Here is a 20,540-nt window from a genome sequence, read left to right on the forward strand (position 1 = left end):
AGGAATTTAGCTATCTAGTCCATGTCTACTAGCATGTGTGAGGCTCTAGGTTCTATCCTCACACCCCCAAAACAAAAGAATAATATCAGGGGCTGGGGTGGTGGCTCAGAGGTAGAGCTCTCCCCCCGCATGGGCGAGACCCTGGGTTCGATCCTCAGCACCACATAAAAATAAATAAGTGAGGGCTGGGGATGTGGCTCAAGCGGTAGCGCGCTCGCCTGGCATGCGTGCGGCCCGGGTTCGATCCTCAGCACCACATACAAACAAAGATGATGTGTCTGCCGAGAACTAAAAAATAAATATTAAAAATTCTCTCTCTCTCTCTCTCTCTCCTCTCTCACTCTCTGTGGTGCGGGAGGCTGAGGTAGAAGGACTGTGAGTTCAAAGCCAGCCTCAGCAAAAGTGAGTGCTAAGCAACTCAGTGAGACCCTGACTCTAAATAAAATACAAAATAGGGCTGGGGATGTGGCTCAGGGGTTGAGTGCCCCTGAGTTCAATTCCTGGTACCAAAATTAAAATAAAAAAGATCCTAGATCCTAAGGTAGAAACAAACGTGTTTGGTGGATTCAAGGAGGCTGCCTAGAGCAAAACAATGGAGGGAAAGAATGACAAAGGGTGAGGTTGGAGAGAATTGGAACTAGGTGTGATGATGCACATCTGTAATCCCAGCTAACTTGGCTGGGCAGGAGGATCACAAGTTCCAGCCAGCCTCAGCAACTTAGCCAGGCACTGAGAAAGTAGTTCAGTAATGGAGCACTTGCCTAGCATGTAGCATGTGCAAGGCAAGTATGTAGCATGTCCCAAGTATGTGGGGGTGCGGGGGATAGAGAGAGAGGCAGAGGGCCACAAAACAGGATGTTGTAAAGGTCTTTTACCTTGAGGGGGTTGGGAGTCAATGGAAAGTTATGAGCAGATTTATATGCCAATGAAGATCTCTGCTGCCTTGAGAATAGGCTGAAGACAGACAAGAGTGGAAAAAGAGATATGGAAGGAAGCAAAGAAGAAAATTAGAGATCATGGTGATTTGTTTTGTTTCAAAGTGGTAGTGGTGGAAGCAGAGAGAAGTCAGATTCTGGATATATTTTTAAATAACAAGATTTACTGATGGACTGGATGTGGGATGAGAGAAGACGGAAGTAAAGGAAATAATTTCAGCAAATTGAGGGCACCTGGGTACTCAGTATCTTTCTCTGCTGCTAGTGCAGATGTCTGTTTAGGCTCTTGACTTCCCAGGAGGAGAATGGATAGACCAAAGGAAAGAGGGAAGTGTAGGAGGCAGAAAGGCTCCAAGGCAGCACTGAGGCTGATCGATTGGGATAGTAAGATCCTAAGAGCGTTTAGGTATCTAGATTTGATCATGAAGGTGAGCCACTGAGGGTTTATAAGAGTGATAGAGCAGGAAGGAGTCTGGAAAACCAATCTGGTATCATGTGCAGGAAAGGGAAAGCTAGAGGCTATGACAAGTCAGGTGAGCAAGTGACCTGGACTGGAATTAGTCTAGTGGAAGTGAATATTCAGAAAAGTGAATGACAGTGGCCATGTAAAGGAAGAACTTCCAGTTTGGTGGTAAAATGAACATGGAGTAAGGGAGAGGAGTGTCAGCCAATTTGGAGTCCACAGATTTCAGCAAACAAGGAGTTGGGAACAAGACATTCTAGGCCAGGTGGTCTTTTATGGGTCTCAGGTGGAACAAGGAATCCAGTCTGGAAGAACTTTTTTGTTTGTTTGTTTGTGTGTGTGTGTTATTGGGAATGAAACCCAGGGCTCCACCCATGCTAGACAAGTATAGTTTACCACTGAGCCATATTCCTAGCCATTATTTTTTTTAGAGGCAGGGTCTTACTAAATTGCCTAGGCTGGCCTCAACATTCTGATCCTCCTCCTCAGCCTCCTGAATTGCTGTGATTATAGGCATGCACCACCATGACCTCCTGTTGGGTGACAGTATACTCTGTGCTGGAGGAAAAGGCATCAGGGTCTGATATGGCCCCACAGAGACAGGAGCAACAAGCACAAGAGGTTCAGCAACTCTTCCCTCTCGTCCCTCTATCCCCAGGTCCCAGGGCTTCTAGACCATAGTTTCAGGTCAACCTCAAGTATCTCCTCCTTGCTTAGGCCTCAACCCAACCCAGGCTTGAAGTAGAGGTGTCTAGCAAAAAACTGGAGCCCAGACCTTCCAATGTGAAGATGGTGGCTGTAATGTCTGGCTGTTTGCCTATAGGCCCATTCCCTCTTGGTGGACGATTCCAACCTCTCCCTTATCTTGGTTACCTATTGGGTACCCCTCTGAAGAATGCCAGGTCCAGAACCCACAGAGCCCAGACAGTGTCCCAGCTAGTATGTATGGGTGGAGTAGAGCAAAGGGGCCTAGATATGTCAGGAGGAAAAGAACCCAAGTGCCACCTTCTTCTTCCAACAAATCAGATACTGATTCATCTTTCAATAAAATTTTTATTTTAAATCCTTATTGGAGATGTAGGAAGAAAATGTAAAGTGCTTGGCTTTTGAATTGGAGGTTGGGTGAAAAGGGAAAGGCCCCCTTGAGTTTCTACCACTTGGAATATCCCAGTTCCTTAGAGAAAAAAGAGGGTATGTTTTTTTAAAAGGACAAAAATAATCCTTGAGTTTCTCATGAGCCAGGGTGGGTAAGCAGTTCAAGGACATAATTTACAGCCATGACCATTATCACAAGGGGAAGCAGTAAAACAGAGTGAAGCATGAGTTTATTTCAAAGGAGAAAGGAGGAATAGAGAGGTGAGGCAGCAGGTGGGTCCCCTAGACTACAGCAGGATAAAAGTGGCTGCCTGCTCCTCTTCTCCAGTAAATGTCGGGCAAAGGCCTGCTCCATCTGTACAGGAAGAGATGAGGAACAGGGCTCAGTGAACACAGCAGGACAGACACTACCCCCAGGAGCTCCCTTCCCACAAAGAAGACCCCTTCTTCTTGGATACCTCTTCCCCTCTCCCCAGCAGACAGGTTATTCTGCCCCTGCTCTGAACTCACTTGCACTGTGATAAGATTCTGTGAGGTATTGTTGGGATCAGAGCTCCTCTCCCAGAAATGCAGTGCTACCTGGAACTTGGGTAGGGGGCCCAGGCCCTGGGAGTACCTGTCCAAATCTAAAAGATAAAGGGACAAAGGTTAGAAAGACGGAGAGAGAAGACCGAGTATGATGAACACACCTGTAACCCCAGTGACTTGGGATGCTGAGGCAGGAAACTGCAAGTTCAAGGCTAGCCTTGGCAACTTAGTGAGACCCTGTCTCAAAATAAAATAAAAAGGGCTGGGATGTAACTGAGTGATAGAGTACCTGTGGGTCAATCCCCAGTACCAAAAGCGGGGGGGAAAAAAGAGGAGAGAGAGAGAGGGTCCACAGACAAGGAAGGACTATCAAAGAATCCATGTTGGAGAAAGAGTTAGGAGTGAGGCCACATGGAGACCAAGGCCAAAGAAGGAGCTGTGGGACAGGAGGAATGCTATAAACTAAGCTGCTACTTGCCCATGTGCAAATAGGAAAGGGGGCCCGTTCCTCAAAAAGTGTTTAGAGGTAGCAGCTCAACTTGAAAAATTCTCCACTTGGCTAGGGTACCCACAGATCTGGGAACACCCATACTCCTATGTTCCTGACCCCATTCCTAAGGTCAGATTTAGAGTTGAATGGAGGCAACTAGAATTACAAGACTGGATGGGAGAGAGAGATAGCTTTAGAGGATAACTGGAGTGTGGCAGAGACAGGGGCAGTGCACCAGGGCATATAAGGTATACTGGCTCTCCCACACATGCAGAGTTGTATGTGCCACTGAGTATGTAGGAGATGGCCCCAAGGGTCAAAATCTCTGTGCTGACTTGTTCACTCAACTTCATATAATTACAGTATCCTTCAAAGTGATGATGTTCCCCAAAATGTGACTCTCATACTAGGCTCCACCTGAAACTAATCTTCCATGACCTTGGCTAGGGAAGGAGAGCTGCCAGGGATGAGTTTATGACTACACTGGATGTGCACAGGTTACAGTGAGGATCTGCTGGACAGGCTGGTGGCAGGACCCATCAAATCAGACCCAGGGGATATTAAGAGCTAGGGGGCAAGGCCTAAGTACCCAGCTGGAGCAGTCTTACCTCTGCAGAAATAGGTGGTCCTGAAGAGCTCCACACACTTATTGCTGGGTAGCAAATGCGGGCCTGGCCCAGGTGGGGCCTGGGGTGCATTCCAGGAGATGGGGATGGGGCAAAGGCGTTGTACAAAGAGACCTCTGGAGTTACTGGCCACCAAGATGCCTCTCTCAATCTGGCTCAGGAGGCGCTGGATGGGCTCTGATGGGTCAGGCTTGGGAAATACAACCTGTTCCATGCTGCTCCTGGAGTCTGAGAACTCAGCAACAAGGCGGCAGTCCAGGCTGTGCACCTGGGCTTTACCTACCACACGCCCACTGTAGATGAAGGTGAGCAGCAGCGAGTAGTCTGGGGACAGAACAGCAGAGCTGCACCAGGTCCTGGAGGAGCATGCAGGCTATAGCAGCCTCTACCCCCAGGGATACACCTGGTCAACACGGGTTTTAAGAAAACGAAGTAGAGCTTCTTGCCATCTTATATCCTCATTTTGCTAATGAGGTCCAGAAAGGGAAACCAAACAAAGGCTGGGGAAGACAAAGGAGGCTCTAGGGCTAGGGCAGCAACTGCACTTTCTGAGGTGGCTAGTTAGGAGCTTCCTATTGGGTTTTCTTGTTATTCAGAAAATCAGCTAGCATATGGGTTCACCCATATCAGTGCAATTTATAAACTTGAGGATGAGGTCTTGCATTTTACAAGAAGGTCCCTGAAGACTGGGCCTCTGCTAAACCCAAAGAAATCAATGTCTCAACATGGATATCCAGGGAACAGAGCATGTAGGGTGCGGTCTGGCCAAGTACATGGAATTTTCACTGCCTAGAAACCAGTGCCTCTGTCTAAATAAGGTGGGCTCAGTTTGCTGTAACTGGTGGACTAGACATGCATGCAAAGTCAAAGGAAGCAGATCTGAGGGAAAGGGAGCAGGAAAGAGTCAGAAATGCCAAGTACCTGAGTTCAGAGGTGGGAGATGCTCCATGGATACCTGATCCTCTTGAACAGTAGCCTCAGTGGTATCCACACCTGGAAGGGCAGCAGAGACACTGGTTATTCAGAGTGGAACTGGGGAGTCCAAGGGCCAAAGGATGTGGCAAGGCAGACAACACAGAGGCAGGGGAGGTAGTACCTTCCTGTGACTCAGGGCTGCTGCTTCTGCTGCTGCTGCTGCTACTGCTACTGCTTCTACTGTCTGAGTGGCTTGCTTCCCCATTAGTCCTTACCTCCTGCAGATATAGCATCTATCATGAGCCCATTTCTCTAGTTCCTGTACTGCTCTTAGGCCCACCCTTTACTATTACCCCCTAACTCTCCCACCTTTTACCACCACCCAGCTCTCACATTATTGAGGGGGTCCTGGAGATAGTTGGGACTGAGTGTGCAATTGTTCGAGGTATCCTCCTCCTCCTCCCTCTCAGAGGATACGGAACTGTGGCGTCTCTTTGATGGTGATTTCTGGGTCTCTGGCTGGGCTGTGGAATTGTTGAGAAGAAAGACAGGAAAAGAAGGTAGAGGAGAGGTCTATAGCATGAAAGGATGGGCAGGACTGGAAAGGGAATCTGGATAGCAGTTTCCCAAAGGTAGGGACAGGGCAGACTCTGAGAGGCCTGGGGGAGAACCACCACCTTCCCAAGAGACTCGTATCTCCATCTTTCTGCTCCAGGCAGCTGATTCTAGGAAGGGTTCAACAAGGGAACACTTACCAGGGAGAGTGCCTGGTGGCAGCAGCCGATATACCTTGTAGGGTTCGGCAACATCCATACAGCCTCTCTCAGGAACTTCTTCAAATTCTGGACTCTTGTTGAGGGCACAGCGCAGGCGAGTCTTCCAGACAGCAGGGCCTCCTATGTCGCCCTCCTTGGACTTTCCCTTAAATATAGCCCAGGCCTAGTAAAGAGAGGAAGCAAAGAAGAGACAACATGTCACATATATCAGCTGTCCCTCCAACACTATTGGCTTTACAGGTGTGCAGCCTGAGCACTTGCATAGGCCCTTAACTCAGATGGGCTTGGAATGGGTTTGTGTTCTGATGTTGCCATCTTGCAATGCTTAATAAATGTTTAATGTGGGCTCTGCATTTTCCTTTTGTACTGGGCTCTGCAAATGACACAGCTGGTTCTACTCTCCAATATGCTCTTTGTCTGAAATCCAGGTAGATAAAGGTGCTCAAGGGGAAGTATGCCATGGTATACTCCATTTCTTGCTTGGGGGGGATGGTGGCTTCCAGGCCCTTCACCTTGAAGAAGGCAGCATCCTGGTCCTCCCGAAAGTCCTGCTTGCCTGCGTGCTTCCAGGGAATCCGGAACATGGTCTTATTTGTGTCATCCCAGCACACTCCTGGGAAATTCCCACTCTCCACTTGTTCTACCACCCAATTCCGGAGCTTTCGCGTAGAACGTGCCCTGCCTGTTGCCATCCTGAGAGATAAGAGGAGCAAGAAGCATCAGAACTAACACTGTGAGAGAACATCTGTTAAGATTCTGACCACTGAGGTCAGTTTCTAACAATAGCTCAGACCCATGCATCTTCTTTAGGCTCTAGACATACCTCTATATTCTCTGAGGCAAAATTATTTTGTTTCTGCTATCACTAACAATTATTATTTTTAAAAAATTCACTGGACATGGTGGCACATGTAATCTCAGCAACTTGTGAGCTGAGGCAGGAGGATCACAAATTCAAGACCAGCCACTGTAACTTAGGGAGTCCTTAAACAACTTAGCTAGATACTGCCTCAAAGTGGAAAAAAAGTGAAAAAGGTGCTCAATGGCTAAGCACCCCTGAGTTCAATTCCCCAGTACCAAGAAGAAGAAAAAAAAAAAAAAAAAAGAAACAAAAAACAAACCAACCTCTAACGTCCGGAGTTGATATTTGGAAGGAAACCACAGGTCTTAATTTCAAGACTTTTCAGATATGTATTGTTTAGGAGAGAATTCCCTTGATGTTCTGGTCAGAGGCTCTGTCTAGATTGCTAAATTTCTGCAGAAGCTATATCCTTCTGAGATGTCCATCAAACTTTTGCACCTGCCACTCTTAAAATTTATCCTTTGACCCCTATCTCTCCTTTGCCCAGGGGCCATGAGGAGGGGGGAGATAGGGGTGGAGTTTCAGCATAAGTGGGCAGGGCCAAAAAGCAAGAAAATAAACAGGGTAATCTGAGGTTGGGCCAAGAACCTTCCTCCATAGACAAATGAGTTTTTCTATGGCCCTTGCCTACAGGGGCCTAGGGTACTGGCCCTTATCAGTTTTTCACTCAGGCCAAACCTCCTACTGACTCTCAGGCTTTTCTCTCTCTGCCTGGCAGAAGCGTCCCAGGAGCCACCAACCCCTACTAGCTCCAGATCCCAGGAAAAAAATCCATCTTGTCTGCTCTTACCTGAATTGCTGTGCCTCAGAGATCGGAGAGCCTTAGCTCTGCTTGAGCCTAAGCAGTCTGATTTCTCCACCTCTCTCTACAGTCCCCACCCTCTAAGTTTCGATTTCCTCCTGGGAGGTCCTTTTCCCAGAAATCACATGGTCTGAGTTGTAGGGCAACTGGCTACCACTAGAGGGAAGCAACATCTGAGAGCCTCACTGTCAGAATTCCACTGTCAGCAAAGGAGGACCACTTTCTGCAGGCTCAACTCCTGTCTGGCTCCTTCCTCTCTTCTTCCCTCTTACACTCCTTTCTTATATCTAACCTTCTCTGTGTGATGTTGCTGCTTCCCCAGTGAGGCCATTTCCTCTGGATCGTTGTGTTGCACATCTGTGTTCCCCCATAGTGCCCTCTTGGGGACCTCAAATACCAGCAGAATTTGATGGAATGATGAAGGGAGAAAGGAACGGAAGAAGCCTAGGCTGGGTGGTTGGATGGGGAGGTCCTCACTTGCCCATCCATATGTCAATTTCTTCCTTGCCCTGGGTCCAGAGTGAATCAGATGGTAGGCTGCAGGGGGCCCTTTAAGCAAACTCTGTTCACCCCCCTTTCCCTGGTGCCCCTAGATGGTGGGGCCAGGAAGAAGGACCACCAAGAAGCTGGGGCAATAAGATGCCTCTTTATTGGTGCTGGAGCTGTTCCTGAGGGAGATGGGCCACAAGACCCTCATCAGGACCTTTGCCCTCAGTTACTTCCTCCTGCGGGGGATACTCTGTCCCAAGGGCACTTCTTCCATCAGTTTCTGTAGAAGGAGAAAGGATAATGATAACAGAAGCCTGGAGATCAGAAACAGGATGGGGCAGGAGACTTCCAGAGAGTGGTGTCAAGGGAAAGGCTGGGTGAAGGCTTTACCTGTAACAAGCGGGCTTGGTAGACAGGGGGATCTTCTCCAGCCAGTGGCTGGGGGTGCACATGCAAGTATCGCTCAGTAGCCGTCTCCAGCTCCTCGACCTCATAAAGGGTGGCTGGGTCCAATGAGTGGGCATTGATGAGACTCACAAGATATTCTTTGTAGTGTGCCCTGGGGGTATGAAAGAGCAGACTATTTGTTCTTCTGTTGGCTAATATTAATTGAGTGTGCCTAGCACCTTGATGAACACTGGAATCCTCAAGGAAGCTAGACTAGGCAAAGCCAACAAGTGTATGCTGCCTGCTACTACCCATCCATGCCCTTGTCTACTCTTTGTAGGATCTACTGTTCCCATTTTACTGCCTGCGCATACCCTCACCATTTCTTTCCCCATTTCCAACATCATGCTCCATGCCCTGCCTGGCACTTACTGGCAGAGGCCGGCATAGCCAGGTGGGGTTTCTTTGCCACAAGCTTCATCCCTGAGACCATTGGGAACCTCTTTCTGCTCCATCACTCGGCACCCACCTAAGGGTAGAGAAGAAACCTTTGGTTAGGAGAAGCTCATTGACCACAAAGCCCCTGGAGAACTGGGATATGCATGCAGCATGGGAAGGAAGCTTCCAGACAGGGGACTGAAAACAGGGACTCTTGCTCCTGTGGGAGATACTCAGAGACACCATCCGCAGCAGACCAACTCTGATACAGAGGCAGGGACCTTGCTGTTCCTACTTTTATCCAAGCTGACTTTTGGCCCATGAAACAGCTCTCTTGGTCGTTATTTAGCTCCAGCATAACCAGTTAACTTATTCTGAGGAGATCTAACCTCTATCTAGATGATGAGAAGTAAGGCAGGTTAGAATCTTTTTTTTTTTTAAATTTTTTTTTAAAGAGAGAGTGAGAGAGGAGAGAGATAGAGAGAGAGAGAGAATTTTTAATATTTATTTTCTAGTTCTCGGCGGACACAACATCTTTGTTGGTATGTGGTGTTGAGGATCGAACCCGGGCCGCACGCATGCCAGGCGAGCGCGCTACCGCTTGAGCCACATCCCCAGCCCTGGTTAGAATCTTATGTAACATTTTTCTGTTGCCCCAAGGAACCCAAAACAGTGCCCTTCAGCTAGTGGGTCTCATTATTCATGGAGTTAATTAATGAATCATTATCATTTATGAATCATTACCATTTGAGAATGTGAGAAGAAACTCAGCATTAAGGACCACTGCTTTAATGATCTTTTACATTAAATAGCTTAGTTGCATGGAGGGTATTATTACTCTCATTTTACAGAGGAAGAAACAAGATATAAGGAGGTTAATTAACTTGTCAAAAGGCACTCAAGTGATTCCAGACACAAGACTCCCCACTTTACCTACCACATGGTAGGAGCCAACTCACTACCTTCCCTTCTCAGAGACTGTACTGATACTCACCCCCAGGGACTGTCCGGGCCCCAGCTGGAGGCTCTGTATTAAACATGACGTTATTGTCCTGAGGAAGGGCAAAGACAGATAGGCATTATGTCCCCTGATGCCAGTCACTGTTGCATCTCCTAGCATACATACAGCCTTTTCCATTTTGCCCACCCTGGACTCTGTCTCCTCTTCCTGGATAACTTGCAAACTCAGCAAGGCTGGGGACCTCTGACCTGAAGCAGTTTCTGAAGACGGACAGCAGTCCAATCCCGAAGGTAGAAGAGACAGTCTCGCGGGTGGTGGCCATGCAGGGACTTTTTCACCCTACAGTTAGGGTCTGGACATTTCTGGTGGAAACCCAGATGGGAGAGGGGTAGTTGGAGACTGCTGGGGTCCTAGACTCTCAAGAACCCCTATGTGAGAGGTAAGGGGGTGAGGGGAGATAGAGACACTGGAGGGTCTGGAGCAAGCAAAGGGGAAAGAGGAGAGAGAAGTACTTTACATCTCACTGACCTCCTCTTCACCTGGGTCACTCCTCAATGGCCTCTGCCCCTCAAACCAATGGCAGCCCCCCACCCTTCACCCTTCTCTTCCTTCCCCATTCTCTGAACTCACATTCTTGGCATAAAAGGCATTGTAGCAGCCACTGCAGAACTGGTGGCGGCACTGGGTACAGTGAAAGTGCATGCAACCTCCTCTGGCCAGTGCGTATGAGAACTTGCATTTGGGGCAGTCTGTAAGGGACACTAGATTAGGGCTGGAGCTGCCACTGCAACTCAAGGCCCTCAAAAAGAGAGCTACTGCCAATGACAGACTATTGAGTAGACAGGTCCAGAGAGGCAGCCTTACCAATGCCATTTTCCTGAAGATACATTGCCAGGCCCTGGGCTTGGTATTCTGGGTCATTTGTGCGTTTCCAGTTCTGGAAATCCTCACAGCTCCGCCCTCGGTGCTGCTCTTCCCACTGGCAGAAGGAAAGTAGGTTTTGCATGGAAGTTCTATCTAATGCCCTGCCTTTCTTGCTGGTTTCCCCACTTATACCCATCCAGTGGTACCTAGCATAGTTTATGTTGCTGCCATCTACCATTTGTTCAATTCCTAAAATTGAGGAGCCATCTTGGTTTCCTCACTTTTTCCCAGCACTTCAAATTCATTCATAACTCTTGTTGTTTTCACCATCCAAACCTATCTCAACCCTGTCCCTTTTCTTCATCTTTACTGCTACTGCTACCATCTTACTCCAAGCCATCATTAGATATTGGCCTCAATCGCTTGCTTGAATTATTAGTCTCTCTGATACTACTTCTACTCCCCAGTAGCCTATTCTTCACACTGTAGCCAAAAGACCTTTCAAAGTATAAGTCAGGAAGCATATTAGTAGTGTGCTAGTTCTGAAGTCGGGTGGTAGGGTTTGGGATATTCATTTTATTATCACCTTTCATAAAAGAGATGCAAGTTTTTAAGTATCATGCTTTAAATGTTTATTTTTTTTTTTCATGGTACTGGGGATTGAACCCAGGGGTGCTCTACCACTGAGCTATTCTCCTAGTCCTTTTTATTTTGAGATAGGTCTCACTAAGTTGCCCAGGCTGGCCTTGAACTTGAAATCCTTCTGTCTCAGCCTCCCATGTAGCTGGGATTATACACATGCACCACCACACTGGGCTCAAACACTGAACTTCTTAAAAGATAAATAAGAGCGTCACCCCTTGCCTAGTCTCAGAATAAAAGGCAAATATCTGCCTCACTTGACCTCAAGGGCTATCCTGATCTGGCAGCTACCTTTTCTCCAACTACCTCCCAGGTTCACCCTTGCTCTCAAGATTCCAGCCACACAACACTTTTTCTAACTCTGGCCATTCCCTGGGTTGTTCCTTCTCCCCAAATATTTTCTGCATGGCTTAACTTTCGGGCCTGAGCTTAAACTAAACCATTTTAGAGAAGACTTCTCTGTCTTCATTAGGTCCATGCTCTCATTCCTGTCAGATTCCTACTTGTTTTCTGCATAGAACTTATGCCTATGTATAATTATTTCCTCCCCTCCCTTGATTTTCTTCCCTACTTCCTCCTTTCCTTCCTCCTCCCTTTTTCTCCCCCACCCCTACCATCTTCCTTTTCTCCTTGTGCCTGGCTTCCTACCTCTTATAGCTCAGAGCTTATGTCTATTCTGCCTTCCAAAATACTCCATGAGTCTAATGCAGTACTTAGCAATAGTTTAGCAAATATTTATGAAAGAATGTACATGACTCACCTGGCGCTTGCAGCGCACACAGAAGGTCTGGTGACACTGGGGACATGTTGCCTCCAACTGTTCACGCTCATATATGAAACCAAAGGAACACTGAGTGCAAGAGCATAAAGTTATTTGAGGACCAAGCTGGCATCATCCCCTGTTCCTCCACAGTCAGTTGTTATGGGCAGGGCACTTACCTGAGCACACCACAAGAACTTGGGGTCCCGCATCAGCACACCTTCAGTTAGCTTCTTATGGAACAGTGCATAGGCATCTGGCTCTAAGCTCTCCCGAAGCTGGGGACAGGATGCAGAGGCAGTGGGTAGGTAGGATTCCTATTTGATGCATAGGCACCTGAACACTAGGGGCTGCAGTACCTGGATGTCAAGGGTAGAGAAGTAGCTGAGCAACTGTGTGTCATCCGTAAGGTCAGGGCGGCCACAGGCAGGACACACCATATCTGTGATATGCTTTTCCTTCACGGCAATGGTGAAGTGTTGGCGGAAGCAGTCAGGACAGATGGTGCATTCACAGGAAATCAAAGCCTGCATCTAGAGAGAGATGGAAGAAGAAAGGGAGGGAGTAAGAAGCTATACCCAAGGAAGGGACAGTTGCCAGATGTCCACTGAGAAACTAGGGTCTAATTAACTGGGCAGGGATAGCATCTCCAAATGCCAACGTGTATCAGGTAGGCAACTCAATAACCCAAATGTCTGAGGACAGCTGAGTGGAGGAAAATAGGCAATGGCAAAAGTAAATGGAATAATTTCTCTGAAGGCATTCATTCAATTAAAAGCAAACATACAAAAAAACCTTAAAATGACAACACTACAGAGATGAAGAACAGACTAGTGGTTGCTGGGAGACTGAAGGCTGACTACAGGGGGTAGTAAAAGACAATTCCTTTGAGGCAACTATCAATCTGTATCTTCATTTACTTATTTACTTTATAATTTTTATAGCACTGGGGAGAGAATCTAGGAGTGTTCTATCTCTGAGGTATATCCCCAGCCCTTCTTAACAAAGGGTCTTGCTGAATTGCACAGGCTGGTCTCAACCTCCTGAGTAGCTGGGATTATAAGCATGCACCTCTGTACTGGCTCAGCAGTCTGTATTTTGATTACAGTGGTGGTTATATGAATTTAAACATGCAGCTTATACAAAACTGCAAAGAACTACACACATTCAAGCAAATAATGAACAATTAGAATGTTGTCAGTATATATTTCTTTTCTTTCTTTCTTTTTTTTTTTTTTTTCAGACCTGAGGATAAACCTAGGGGCACTCTATCACTGAGCTACATCTCCAGTCCTTTTAATTTTTGAGATTGGATCTCACAAAATTATGAAGCTAGCCTTGAACTTGGAATCCTCCTGCTTCCCAAGTAGGATTATAGGTATGCACCAGACCTGTTTTTTTTAAAAAATATATTTCTTTTTGGTTGTAGATGAACACAATACCTTTATTTTATTTATGTGGTGCTGAGGTTTGAACCCAGTGCCTCACATATGCTAGGCAAGCACTCTACCACTGAGCCACAGCCTCAACCCCAAGACCTGGCTTATTTCTTGGTCTTGATAATGCACTATAATTATATGTCAGTATTAGAAGGTGGGTGAAGGGCTGGGGATGTGGCTCAAGCGGTAGCGCGCTCGTCTGGCATGCGCATGGCCCGGGTTCGATCCTCAGCACCACATACAAACAAAGATGTTGTGTCCGCTGAAAAAACTAAAAAAAAAAAAAAAAAAAAAAAAAAAAAAGGTGGGCGAAGAGTCCATAGAACTCTGTACTATTTTTGCAACTTTCTGTGACTTTACTACTATTTTCAAGTAAAAAATAAAAGCAAAACACAGAGCAAGACTAAACTAGACCATCCTGGCCCAAGAACTGCCATTCTGACCTAGTTTAAGAAGTGGTTCAGGAGATAAGGGCCTGTTTCTACCAGATGGATTTTCTGTGGGGGAGGGGTACTGGAGATTGAACCCAGGAGTGCTTTTTGTTTTCTGAGACAGGATCTTGCTAAATTGCTTAGAACCTCACAAGGCTAGCCTCGGAACTTGTGATCTTCCTGCCTCAGCTCCAAGTTGCTGGGAATATAGGTATCCGCCCAATACCAACTGGATATATTTCTGGTGTTTTTGGTATTAGGTACTGAACCCAGGGGTACTTAATCACTGAGCTACATCCACAGCCCCCCCTCCTTTTTTTTCTAAATCTTGAGACAAAGTCTCACTATAATTGCCAAGCCGGTCTCAAACTTGTGATCCTTCTGCCTCAGCCTCCCAAGTCAAAATATACAGCTGGTGTTAGCTGTATATTTTCAAGTAAAAAATAAAAGCAAAACACAGAGCAAGACTAAACTAGACCATACTGGCCCAAGAACTGCCATTCTGACTAATTTAAGAAGTGGCTCTGACATTACAGAATTCTTGGAGCAGTAGTACATCTGTAACCCCAGCTACTTTGGGGACCAGGCAGGAAGATCCCAAGTTCAAGGCCAGCCTAGGCAACTTAGACCCTGTCTCAAAATGAAGAAAACAAAACAAGACCAAAACAATTACTGTGGGCTGGGGTTGTGGCTCAGCGGTACAGTGCTCGCCTAGCACGTGTGAAGCCCTGGATTCAATCCTCAGCACCACATAAAAATAAATGAATAAAGGTATTGTGTTCAACTACAACTAAAAAATAAATATAAAAAATTACTGTATTATTGTTAGTTCTTTTTAGTGTGGCATGATATTGTGGATATGTTTTCCAGATTTTTACCTTTTAGATACATACACTGAAATATTTACAGATAAACTATATGACACCTGAGATTTGCTTCAAAAGTAATCACATGTACAAAGATGAAATACAAATTGGGCATACACTGATAATTGCTGAAGCTTGGTGATAAGTACACTGAGGTTGGAGGGGTTGTGGAGATAGGGAATTCACTAACAATTTTCTCTACTTTTTTATGGTGGTTTCCTTTTTTTTTAATGTGGTACTGGGAATTAAACCCAGGGGTGCTCTACCACTGAGTTACATTCCTAATCTTTTTTTTTTTTTAAGTTGTATAATTGCTAAAGTTTGGATCCTAAGTGCTCCCCAAAGGTCCATTTGGTAAAGGCTTGCTCTCCAGGTGGGCACTACTTGGAGAGGGTGATGTGTTCAGGAGGTGGGGCCTAACGGGAGGTCCTTAGGTAATAGAGGAGGTGTGCCCTTGTGGGGATCCTGGTCTCTTCTTTTTCAGCTTTCCTGTGAGGTGTTTTTGCTCTACTACATGTTCCTTCCATGTTGTGCCACCACAGGCAAAAGCAACAGACCAACCAATCATAGGCTGAAACCTCTAAAACTGTGAGCCAAAATAAACCTTTTTAAAAGCTGATTATCTTTGGCTTTTGTTATAGTTCTAGAAAGCTGACAAATATAACATCTGAAAATTGCCATAATAGAACATCTAAAGAAATGAAGAAGGCAGGGCTGGGGTCGTGGTTCAGTGGTAGAGTGCTTGCCTAGCACACGTGAGGCACTGGTTCGATCCTCAGCACCACATAAAAATGAATAAAGATATTAGGTCCACCTACAACTGAAAAACAAATATTAAAAAAAGAAAGAAAGCTAGCCAATCCCTAAAAAACAAATACCAAATGTCTTCTTTGATATAATGAGAGCAACTATGAACAGAGCAGGGAGGAAGAGCAGGAAGAAAAGATTAACATTAAACAGAGACATGAGATGGGAGGGAAAGGGAGAGAAAAGGGAAATTGCATGGAAATGAAGGGAGACCCTCATTGCTATACAAAATTACATATAAGAGGTTGTGAGGGGAATGGGAAAATAAACAAGGAGAGAAATGAATTACATTAGATGTGGTAGAGAGAGAAGATGGGAGGGGAGGGGAGGGTGGATAGTAGGGGATAGGAAAGGTAGCAGAATACAACAATTACTAATAGGGCATTATGTAAAATTGTGGATGTGTAACCGACGTGATTCTGCAATCTGCATTTGGGGTAAAATTGGGGGTTCATAACCCACTTCAATCTAATGTATGAAATATGATATGTCAAGAGCTTTGTAATGTTGTGAACAACCAATAAAAAAAATAAATAAAAATAAAAAAAGAAAGAAAGAAAGAAAGGGAAAAGGCAGCCTGTTCCTGTGTTCCCCTTCTCAGAAGCCTTCAGAAGTATCTGGACAACTATAGAAAATAAGAGAGGATCAGATAGGAATGAGGTGGGGGTCCCAAAAGGAATAGTGCCATTCTAAGGCCAGATATAGTGGGGAGTGGCTTACTCTGTTGCGGGGCAGAGTCCAACCACACACAGCACATTCCTGGGCAAGCAAGCGCCGCAGGAAGGCCCGGTCCTGGCTTTGTCTCACAGCCTCTACTACATCCAACAATTCATAGTTCCTGGGTGTCTCCTGCAGCAGTGAAAGTGCCAGCTCTGCCCGGCCCCAGCTGGGGAGTGTGTAGACTGCCAAAAGCCGTCTGACAAGGCTCTGTAATGTGATTCAGGTGGAGAAGACAGAAGTGGTAGTAAGATCCCAGGAGATCCTCTCCCTCAGTCTTCCCACTTGCATCTCTAGGTGGGCTCTTGGGCTCCTCATCTACCCCAGCACCTGCTTGTCTGGCCCATCCCAGGACGGAGTGAGCTCAGGGCCACTGTCCCAGAGGCGCTGGTGGAAGGGCTCTAGGCGCTGGCGTTGTAGCTCAGTTAAGGCTCGTGCCACGTCACCCCCATGCTGGAACAATGCCTGAAGAGACCCGTCCTCAGGCCCAAAGCCCAGCGACCGGAGCTCTTGCACCTACAAAATGGGAGGAGGGAAAGGAAGTAAAAAGGGAAAAACAAGGGAGAATGTGAGAGACTCTGGAACCCCAACCCCAAAGCTGGTACCTTTCTCCTTCGGGTTCTCACACACTCTTCCACAGCTTCATCAAGATTGCCATGACGATCCAGCCAGGCTTTCCGGGCTTCCTGGCAGGAAAAGGCACCCAGTCCTGGGTCCTGCTGTCCAGCCATCTCAGCCACCATCTCCAGCACGTAGGGAAGCTCTGAGTGCAACCACTGTAGGGGTACCTCAGTTCCTGAATATTGCAAAGCTGAGAAGATCTCCTCTGGGCAGGCCCCTGCAGCTTCTCCTTCCTTATGGGATAGTCACACGCAGACAGAAGACCCATCAGCAGGGGCACTCTCACCCTTATTAAAGATGCTGACAGTGGCTCAGACATGCCAGTCACATGACTACTGCACACTATAGTAACTGCCATGTAGGAAGTATTCAATAAGAGACAGATGCTGCTAACAATGACAAGTTTTATAAGAACTCCTATTATAAGTTACAGCATCTTCCTTGCCCCGCCAGTTCAGTCCCACTTCATCCCAGGCCCAGTCCTTACCCGGATCATGATCACTAGCTGGAGACCTTCTTCTCGCATCTTGTCTTGGCGCTGTTTCTCAGGGTTTCCACAGGAACTGGGCAAGGGGGCACTGAGATGTCGTGGAGGCCCAGGCTTTGGGAGTTCTTTTTTTAAAGAGCTGGCATGGGGCTGGGGGGCATGTTGTTCAGGGATGGGGCTGCTGGTCCGGTTGCACATAGTACACACCCAGCCAGGGCCCGAGTTGCAAAAGGTACAGTGAATACAGTACCAGACTTGAGTCTGGACAGAGGACAGCAAAGAATCCCCCTGCTGGGAAGGTAGAGAAAATTATCCTATTAACTGGATGGCTGAGGTTCATGATGTAATTAGAGGGAGCTGGGGGGGGGGGGAACTGAAGGAAACAGGGAATGGGAAAGTAGAGAATGATTTAAGGTAAGAAGTACAAATAAAAAAGGCCAGGAAGAGGTTACCTGAAGGGGCTGCAGACAAATTCCAGCATCATGGGAATCTACCACCAAGCTGGGAGGTTGGGCCAGCCGAGGTCGCTCACATATGGCACATAGTACAGCTGCCGCCTCATTCTCAAAGGTACAGCTCTGGCAGGCCCATTGACCTCGTGAAAGCTCAGGTTCTAGGCCTCCAGTTCCTTGGGGATCCTCAATCCCCAACCCCAATACCTTACAGCCTCTGGGCCGATCACAGGCCACACAGAGCACTGTCCAAGGCTCATTTAGCATGGCACAAGCAACACAGTGCCAGGGAAGACAGGCATTTGCAGGATCAGGTGAAGAAAGAAAGTTGTCTCCTAGGGCTAACAGGGAGGTTGAATGTGGCTGTGGTTGGGCTGAGGCAGATAAGCTGTAATAGAAAAGTATATATGATCTGCTGAGGTAGAACCTGGTACCTGGGTCCCTCGCCCCTGGGCACCTTCTTTGCACATGCTATTCTCTATCTCTTGAACATTTAAATGATACTCTATAGCCCATTTCTCCCAGGTAAATATCTTCAACATAGGGCCTGACTTATAGTAAGTAATTAAAACACTGCCAACTGATTGAGCTTATCCTTTAGATCTGTATACCATAATAATGTATCTTACTGTGACTGCCACTTGCTTGATATATACGTTTATAATCTCCCTGAGAGCTGTGATTAGCTGCTTATCCTTTATTAACAGTCTTTAATACAGAACCTTGCACACAATAGAGAAACAAATAATTTTAAATTCTCTTAATTTCACTCCCACCAAGAAGAGAAAGCCTCTCACCTGGGGCTCAGGTGGGTGGCCTGGAGGGCCCCAGGCAGGGTCTGGCGGAGGTGATGAGCACGTGATGGGTGTCCATGGAACAGGCGGTCACAGGCTGGGCATGAGGCCTGCTTACAGGCTGGACAGTGCAGTGTGCCTGGGGCAGAACCACAGAGAAAGCAGGGACCAGGAGTGGAGTCTGGAAAATAGGAGCCAAAGAACAAAACACTGTTTATTAAAAAGATCAGGGTATATCTGAGTCTACTATGGATGAAGGCAAATCATAAGACTACTTTTTAGCACATCTGGACCCAATGAAATAATTTTAATCGCTTTACAAAACAACAAGAGCAACAACAAAGATAACAGAAAAGGTAGAAGGATGTATCCCCAAATTTCCATCAAAATAGTTACTGTCCCTCCAAAGGACCAATAATACCTAGGGCAGAGGATATGGTAAGGTGGCTAGGAGCAATCTCTCTCAGTAGGGGGTCAAACTCTGAAAGTTGCAGGATCTGAGGAAGAATAAGCACAGAATGGGCAAGGGTTTAGGGACCCAGAGTACCACAATTCCTTGTTACCTTTGTTCGACAGCACCCTTCCTGCCTTCCTTACATCATCTTCCACTTTGTCTTTTAGCAGCTGCTCCAGGGCCTTCTGTCTTGGATGAGTATTCTGTAAACAAGATAAAAGGGTTCCCACCTAGAGCTCGAGATAGAACAAGACTCTCTAAGACCTGGTTCCCTAACGTTCACAGAAAGAACCATCCCAGGAGCTCCCAAACTGTTGTGGGGACAAGACCCATAGTTCAGCAGCACGAGGATCCTCAAACTGACTTTAGTTAGGCTGGACTTACCAGCCTGGTACTTAAGGTCTCAGAACTAGAGGAACATCTCACCTGCAACAGCAGGCTGAGTTCTGTCCGAAGCAGCAGTACTTCCAGTGTGACTGTAGCAACCTGATGCTCATCTGGCTCCTCTTGACCTTCTGGGAAGCTCAATCCATCTGGACGTTCCTCTGTATAGCCATACAATCGCAGCACATCTCGGCCCCCCTGCCATACATTCATAACCAGTCACCGCCCTGAAGGCCCTGTTGGCAATAGAACTGGACCACTCCTCATTCAGACTCGGGCCCTTTCTAGCCAACCCGCAGCCCAGATCTAGTCCCCTTCTCCCATAAGGTCCAAGGGTCTCACCTGCACAGCATCTACCGTGCTGCGAAAGACAGGGTTATTAAACTTGACCCCACGCCAGTACCGCGGCCGCTGAGGGCTGAGGAGGTTGCGGCCATATTTCTCCAGGATATTCAGGGCCGTGGACAGAGTATTGAGGTAGATTCGGGGCTGGGAGCAGAGAGCAGACCTGTGAGCCTAGCTCTGGCCTCAGGACCTATGTCCTCCTCCCGAGCTGGGTTGGGAGAGCCTGGTCTCACCTCCCCAAGGGCGTTGCAGCGGACCAGGCGTGTGGCGTCCAGCTGCAGGTAGCGGGCGGCTGGCGGTAGGGAGGTGACCAGTAGTGGCCGAAGCTGCTCCAGGGAAAATGTCTGTCCACAATCCCTCCTCAGGGCGCTCACCAGCTCCTTGCGGGCAGCCAGGAAGGCTTGCTCCTCCTCCCCGGGCATCCCGAGATAGGAGTCGGCCCCAGCCTCGCCGCCCGCCAGGACCCGGAGCAGTGTGCGCGAGGCCGGAGAGCCACCCCTCGCGCCTGACGTCGGACTCTGCGGCCTGACTAGCTCCCCGCAGCCTCCGGGTATCACTCAAGGCTCGGTCACTCTCGGGTCTCCGGCCCAGGGCCAGGGGTAGTCTGGAACAGGAAGTACTGGGGAAGAGGGCGGGACTGCCACCCCTTTCGGAGGAAGAGGAGGGATTTAGTAAGGAAGGAGGACGTCGGGAAACGACAGGGCGCGGCC

General features: G+C 47.5%; 2 protein-coding genes across 3 annotated transcripts; both read right to left on the reverse strand.

The window, feature by feature from the left end:
- Positions 1-2,704: 2,704 nt before the first annotated feature.
- Positions 2,705-6,521, reverse strand: IRF9 (interferon regulatory factor 9). Its single transcript, XM_081289296.1, is given in 9 exon segments — positions 2,705-2,818; positions 2,821-2,848; positions 3,004-3,119; positions 4,120-4,461; positions 5,059-5,130; positions 5,234-5,330; positions 5,446-5,576; positions 5,808-5,991; positions 6,341-6,521. Coding segments are annotated over 9 exon segments (1,188 nt in total). The 5' UTR covers position 6,521; the 3' UTR covers positions 2,705-2,780.
- Positions 6,522-8,118: 1,597 nt separating this feature from the next.
- RNF31 (ring finger protein 31) lies at positions 8,119-20,418 on the reverse strand. Of its 2 annotated transcripts, XM_081289294.1 has the most exons (21): positions 20,064-20,417; positions 19,828-19,974; positions 19,528-19,683; positions 19,245-19,304; positions 19,069-19,144; positions 18,651-18,828; positions 17,854-18,241; positions 17,402-17,692; positions 16,899-17,147; positions 16,624-16,809; positions 16,297-16,503; positions 12,393-12,566; positions 12,213-12,311; positions 12,034-12,123; positions 10,632-10,746; positions 10,398-10,516; positions 10,016-10,129; positions 9,801-9,858; positions 8,801-8,897; positions 8,372-8,540; positions 8,119-8,261 (listed from the first exon to the last, which is right to left on the reverse strand). In XM_081289294.1, the coding sequence occupies exons 1-21, from the start codon at positions 20,250-20,252 to the stop codon at positions 8,208-8,210; spliced, it is 3,216 nt and encodes a 1,071-aa protein (XP_081145420.1). In that variant the 5' UTR covers positions 20,253-20,417; the 3' UTR covers positions 8,119-8,207. The 2 variants fall into 2 exon arrangements, with proteins under 2 accessions (XP_081145420.1, XP_081145421.1); XM_081289295.1 differs by lacking the exons at positions 8,119-8,261; positions 8,372-8,540; positions 8,801-8,897 and having other exon boundaries at positions 9,840-9,858; positions 9,954-10,129; positions 20,064-20,418.
- Between the last annotated feature and the right edge of the window lie 122 nt (positions 20,419-20,540).

This window comes from Spermophilus citellus (genome assembly GCF_964194105.1).
Source record: "Spermophilus citellus genome assembly, chromosome: 4".
Taxonomy (NCBI): domain Eukaryota; kingdom Metazoa; phylum Chordata; class Mammalia; order Rodentia; family Sciuridae; genus Spermophilus; species Spermophilus citellus.